Source organism: Cornus florida, unplaced genomic scaffold, assembly GCF_030987335.1.
Source record: "Cornus florida cultivar Cherokee Brave unplaced genomic scaffold, ASM3098733v1 CherokeeBrave_3.0.0_Hap2_Chr08, whole genome shotgun sequence".
Classification (NCBI taxonomy): Eukaryota; Viridiplantae; Streptophyta; class Magnoliopsida; order Cornales; family Cornaceae; genus Cornus; species Cornus florida.
Genome location: NW_026775578.1, coordinates 40,975,839 through 40,982,861, shown reverse-complemented (window position 1 = coordinate 40,982,861; position 7,023 = coordinate 40,975,839). Strand labels below are relative to the sequence as shown.

At 31.8% G+C, this 7,023-nt stretch overlaps 1 protein-coding gene across 1 annotated transcript; it reads right to left on the bottom strand.

The window, feature by feature from the left end:
- Positions 1 to 659: 659 nt before the first annotated feature.
- LOC132268613 (dirigent protein 19-like) lies at positions 660 to 1,636 on the bottom strand. Its single transcript, XM_059769439.1, has one exon. It carries the CDS (start codon positions 1,402 to 1,404, stop codon positions 817 to 819), a length of 588 nt encoding a protein of 195 aa, XP_059625422.1. The 5' UTR covers positions 1,405 to 1,636; the 3' UTR covers positions 660 to 816.
- Between the last annotated feature and the right edge of the window lie 5,387 nt (positions 1,637 to 7,023).

The window sequence follows — 7,023 nt, the reverse complement described above, 5'->3', positions numbered from 1 at the left end:
TTTAAGTTCACCTAGGGCCTAGTTAGTATAGTGCTCAACTCCCAGAGCGGGCGTTCTTGTATTCTAAATTCATGTATAGGGTAGCAAGAAACACACTCACATTCGCTTTCCTCCTACAAGACTTAAATTCTCCACTTTATAATTTAGAATTTAAAAAAGTACCACTAAATTACAGTTGATGGTAAAAAATAAGATAATTTAGGTGAGACTTAAAATTGATGTGTTTGGCGTGGAGGACGCCAAGCACACTCAGCCCACATTCAGAATTTACCTTGTAGTTCTAAGTTCAAAGAATCGGTGGCCAAAAGCGTTCCATGTAATCACGAAAAAAAAAAAAGAAAAAAAAGAAAAAGAAAACATGTTATAAGTTATAACATCAACAGTGAGAGATGAGTTTGGAGGTGACCATTTTCTAGTAATAAATTTAATTAATTTATTTCTAGTAATAAGCACACTCGGCCCACATCCGAAATTTAGCTTGTAGCTATAAGTTTAATTGTTCAGTGGTTAAAAGAGTTTCATGTAATGGTGAAAAAAAAAAAAAAAAAGATATCAAATGTTGATGAACCAAACGGCTTTTGGCCTCTCTCCATCTTCAAGTGGAGGGGAGAGGCTGGAGTTCCGGCGTGGACAAAATTGTGTGTGATTATTTTATTATTCAAGAAAAAAAAAAAAACATTTGATAGATGAGTTTGGTATTTATTTATTTTTGGTGGACCCGGTCTGAGCAATAGACATAGAAAGTGGCCAACAGCCAATGATTAATTATTCAAACTTTTTCACGAGCACAAGAAGGGAAAAAACAAAGGCCAAACATTAATAATAATGCAGCACATAGACATTGTACTCAACAGTGGCTGTACCGGACTTGATGTCAAATTTGTAAGTTTTGAGCCGAGCAAAACCGCGAGCAAGTCGGAAAAGACCACTCCCTCCGATCACCGGCATCTCTCTAAACTTATTGAGTACCGTGTTCCTTCCTAGCACGGTGATCGTGCTTCCATTATACTTGCCTTCAACAAACACGAAGTTCATAGCCATTAATAGACTAATCTCTTGTTGCGACGACAGAGTATAAAAACCTTGAGCCCTGCCAACCAATTTCGAGCTCAGTTGGGGACCTTCGGTCAACGGGTCATCGATGACATTAATCATCCCGAAAGAGGTGGCCGATGCGTTGGAGGGTGGTTGCACCACCGTGACCACACTAGCATTTTTGCCTGCGGTGATGTCGTGCCAATAGAATCGAAAGTGGCTTAATTTTTCTTTCCCAAGCTCGATTTTTTTCGCAACGATTGATTTGAGGAAGCCGTAATTCGCTCCGGTGGACGGAATTGTGATGAAGCAAAAGAGAGTGAAAATAGTTAAGAGGTGTGAAATGGGGTTTTGAAAAAGTGTAGCCATAGAAACTGGTGGGTCAATAATGGTGGAATAAAAGGGTTATAATGCTTTTAAGACTATATTGTTTACAAATGCTTATGGCACATTTTAATTTTGGGGAAATTGCATAAAACCCCGTATCATTTCAATTTTTGGCTGAAAACTTCCTTCCATTTTTTATTTTTATTTTTTTTGGACATAAAACCACCCCAAGTTCTTTGTTTGTTGCAACACTACCCTTTAATGACGAAAATGCCCCTTAATATATATATATATATATATATATAAAAGAAATAATGCCTTTTATTCTAAGATTAAAGTTGATAAAAATAACTCATTTGGCATAGTGTTAAAAATTATTTTCAAAAAATAAAAATTAATGGTGCAGCTATAAAAAAAAAAAAAAAAAAAGTACCTTGGATTTTAATAATTTTTATTTTTAAAAATAAAAAAGGAAAAGAAAACTTTAAACGAAAATTATTTTAAAGAAATCTAAATTTTTTTAAATTTATATTAAGGGGCATTTTTTGTCATTATTGATCACTTTAATGGTGTGTAATTTTTAAAATTTTAAAATCTAAAATGAAAATTATTTAAAAAAAAAAAAGACTCTAAGGGGCATTTTAGTCATTAGGGTGCACTGCTGCAACAATAAAAAATGTTAGGGGGGTTTTATGTTAAGAAAATTTTTGAGGGGGTTTCATGCCAAAACATAGAAAGTAGAAAGGGTCTATACAATTCGCTCTTTAATTTAAGAGCCAACAACTAATATGATGATGACTTTGGAGACAAGTTATTTTGAATGCTAAATTGCTAGTAAAACTGCCATGGGTTAGACGTCGTCGTTTTTGTTTTCTTTGAATACACTTCCACACTTTTATAAAGTAAAAATCAGATATCAGATGGTGGGCTGTCCTGCCAGTGGACCCCACGATTTGATGGCCCAAAGGTTACTTCTTCTGCCTTAGGAAATAAGAAATCAATCAGGGTGGGGTTTGCCATTCTTTAGATGATGGGCCCATGGCCTGATGGTTAAATGACAATTCATTTTCCAACACTGTTTCTCCCCAAAACAGTGATTTTTACTGCCACACTCATCTCTTAAATAATTAAATGACAATTTAATGAGTTGCAACATATGCTTGCAGTGGAGTGGTATTGTCAAAGTTGTGATAACGATCATGATGTTATTAAGAATCAAAATTCATAAATGATCTCTTATTTGTTATTAAATATTTTGTCATACTTTTTATATACAAATTTTGATAAATATACAAGTATCATGACTGAACTCATAAATTTTTTACAAAAGACCTTAAGAAAAATATTCAAAATTCAAAAAGACTCCTCATTTTTTAATTTATTGTCCAAAAAAAAAAAAGAAAAAAAGAAATGCCTTTATCCTTTAGCATTCCTATCTGCAAAAATTTTACAAATCAAAATTGATAAAAAGTAGCAATAGTCTAGTGCCTTAGTAGTATTAGGCCTTTAACTCCCAAAGAAAGCCCATGTGAAGGAGGCATTTGTGTGGGTTAAGGAATTTTTTTTTGATAAAAAGCCCCTCCCCTTTACTCTTCTTATTTTTGTTCAAAATTTTTAAATTTTTTTAAAAATCATATTATTGTTAATGGTTGCTCCATTGAAATTAATTTCTGACTACGTCACGGTTACAATGAGATCAAACTCGGTCCAATAATGTGCACTCTCACGTGTCTTCAAGGACCTACCCTTGGGGATCACCGGCCCCGTCCTTCGGACTAAGGGGCTCTCATCCCGGGACCCTGAACACTTCCTCGTTAGGGCCCGGCCATTTAAGGTTTTTCAACCTATGAAAAACTCTTACCCTACCTATTTGACATATGCACAGTTGGAAAACCATAATCAATTATCACAATAGGCAACGTTAGCCAAATTTCATAAACATTTTCATTCTCCTAAGTAATCACAATTAACAAATATAAATTTACTCATAAATCAGTACTACTACTTCATAACTCAAATCTTACAAATATAATAATATAATAAAGTACTAAAGAAATCTATGACTTTATCTTTAACCACCCAATGTCATATGCAATACAAATCTGTAAAAAGAAAACTTCAAAGAAATACTACCAGCAAATAGAATAATTTGTGCCCGTTTTAAAAAGGCTACTGTTGTCTCCAAAAAAACTTTCAGCAAAAAAAAAAATATTATTTACCCAAAAGTTCATATAAAATCAATTACTAACCCGAACTGATTTACACCAAAACTAAATGAAACCCAATTGATTGTAGTATGAAATTTGTAATCAATATTCCAGAAAAAAAAAAAAAAAAAAAAAAAAAAAAAAAAAAAAAACTGCATAAAGGAATTTATTTTAGTCTACAAAATAGAGGGATTTCTGTTGGGTGAAAAGTAATCCCACGTACTACCTTACACCACTAAAAAAAAATTCCATAATTAATTCAATAGTTAACGAAATCAAATCAAATAAATTTTCACAGGTTCAATTTATTGGGTATTTCAATGCCTTAAAACTTCAAAGAAAATAGTAAAAGTAAATTATGAAAATAGCTGTCCAAAAGCCAACCTAGTGTTCTATTCAGATTCCACAATAAGGCTAAGGGCTTGTTTGATATCGCTATTTAGCGCTTAACATAGAACATGATTTTTTTAAAATTAGCGTGTTTGATAACATTTAGGTTATCACTTAAAATATTACACGGTAACTTAAAACATGACCAAAATTTTAAGTGACGTGGAACTTGCTTAACGCTTATCGCAGAAGATAATAAGTAATTTTAGGTATTAAAATATTTTATTAATGATAATGTTATCCATAAATATTATATTTTTAGGTTCTCCATCACTTGTTCTACTCTTGAAATTAAACGTATTGATTCTACTCTTGAAATTAAACGTATTGATGGACTTTCTATTTCCACTTTGCATTTCTATTTCTTTCCGATGGATTTTTACTTTAGTTTATTCGAATTTCTCAAATGTTTCATTGTACTTTTCTTTCCAAATAATGTAAATATAAATAATGTATATATATACTGCATGATTCACTTAAGTTTATAATCAACAATCATGCAATGAAACCCTCCCACCATTGTTATGATGCAATCTACTATATAAATAAAAATCGAATGATTTGTGCGTAAATTATAATCTCCTTCTTATAAATATTTTATTTTCATAAGTTATTCATTTTATATGTTGATTTTGAAATTTTTATGATCCGTTTTGACATTATTATCCATTATTGAATTGATATATTTCTTTGATGAAATTCATTATTTTATATAGTATCTTGTATAATAATATTATGTGTAGAAAATATTCAAGGGAAAAATGTACAACATTTAGATTTTAGCTTTTGCATTTAACAAACAATCTTAATAAATTCAGCGCTTGAAATTAATACAATATCAGACAAGTTTACAGATTAATATATTTAACACTTAAAATTCAGTACTTGAAATTTTCAGTTTTATCAAACAGAACCTAAGGTTACAATAATTTCAGATTATTGGCAAACGCATTTCACAACAAAAACAAGATTTTCAAATAATATCGAGAAGCGGAAGTTTCAAACTTTCATTTTCTTTTGAATACCAGATTTGAAAATAAAAATTTTAAGATTTGAAAACCTACCTCCTTTTATGGCTATTGGTTTCTCCTTCTTCCTCTCTCCAGTATCTCTCTCCTTGCTGAGTTGTGAGAATTGAAGGTGCAATTGGGAGAAGCTTAGTTGACGCAAAGTCTCTTAAGCTGCTGGGAATTGCAGTGTCACGTATTCTTTTTGAGTCTAGTTTTCAAATCATTTTCATTTGTCCTGTTCCAATTTAAAATGAATTTTAAAAGAATTTCTAGTAACCACCACGCAGATTTTTGTTTGACATTGTTTGTGACCAGATAAAATTGGTGTTTAATAGAGTAGGGCAACAGGAGTTTGTTTGAGGTTATTTAAGTTTGTTTGGGACAATGAATGGACTTTGGATTTGTAATTGGGATTATTTTTGGTAATTTTATTTGTACAATTTCCGAATCATGTTTTGTAATTGCTCCTAATTTCGGGTCGTTACATGGCCCTGCTCGTCCCACCCCGTTTGGGGGCGATTTTGAAGAACCAATTATGTAATTAGGGATGGAAATGAGAGCTGTTTTGGAAAACTAGGCGGGTTTTGGGACGGGATGGGGTAACCGGTTTTGGGAGATGGTTACCCATCCCGCCCCGCCTCAAAATATATTATAAATTTATTAAATTACTCTTACATACTTTGATATATTAATAAAATAGGTTAAGTATATTTATTAGGAATGACAAAAATCTCCATCCGGCGGGGGCCACTCTTGTTTGGGGCAAATTTGGGGAACTGATTATGTTGATGGGGATAGGGATGGAGATGGAGATGGAGGCTCTTAATTTGATCAACCTGGCGAGTTTTGGGGTGGTTATGGGGGTGAAAAAATTAAACGGAGATGGGGAATGAGATCCCCTCCTCAAACTGTCCCATTGCCATCTCTAGACCTAATTGGTCTTGCCTTGTCTCATTTTGAACTCGAGATAGATTGAAGATTTGAGGGTTCCTTTTATGTATATTTCAAACAATTACTAAATCCATAAATAATTCAATATCAATTCTTTAGAAAAGTTAAATATAATCAAATAATTGAATTATCCATTTTATGTATAGTTTAAAAATTGAATGGGGCAGGTTTGGGGTTGGACCAATCTTGACTCTAATTCTTGTACCAAGCATAACCTGATTAGAACATATCCAACTAGTCTATCCTGGGGCGTAATGGGACATAACCCTGTCAAGACGTCAAATGGACATATAACGGTTGTGACAATCTTGTGTATTTGTAAGTACAAAAGGAAAATAAATAAACAGATTGTCAAATCCAAAAAATGGGGTTGAATCTAAACACAACTGCTCAATTCATACCTTCTTTTTTTTTTTTTTTTTTTTTTTTTGTCTGGGTAGATTGCTCTATACATATACAATGTCAGAAGGTTAGATCTATACTTAACTCCTCCATTTAGAAAATTAGAGTTTTTAATGGCCTAACTCCACGTCCATATTCACAAAAAATATTCTTATCTCAAAAGTAAAAGAAAACGCAAATACCTGTGTGTATATATATATATAATTGCATACACACACATTATTAGAATCATCTGCTCATCTTTGAATTTATTTGCTTTCTTAATTTAAGTATAACTTAAGTATGTTAATACTTCAACGAGCGAAAGAAAATATAATATCTATTAAAATAGAAAACATATCTTTTTTCTAATTATCCCACATCGTATTTGAGATACATGTTTGGAGTTTTATTCGAGACGTGCAGCATTGCTCGATTTTGATAATATATGTGTATGTAAATTTTATGTATGTATGTATGTGTAAGCATCTCGGTTTTTAATAAGTTCTCATATTCCAAGAAACTAGGCAAATTGACCATTAAAAGAGAAGTGAGAAAGAACAATCAAATTGGCTTTTTCTCTCTAATTTCTTTTCTTTTCTTTTATCTTTTATTATATATATATATATATATAATTATTCTCTTTTACACTCTCCACTTTAAGAACTTCAAAAAAAAAATTCGAGTTGATTATCTATTTATCAAATTATTTACACATGTAG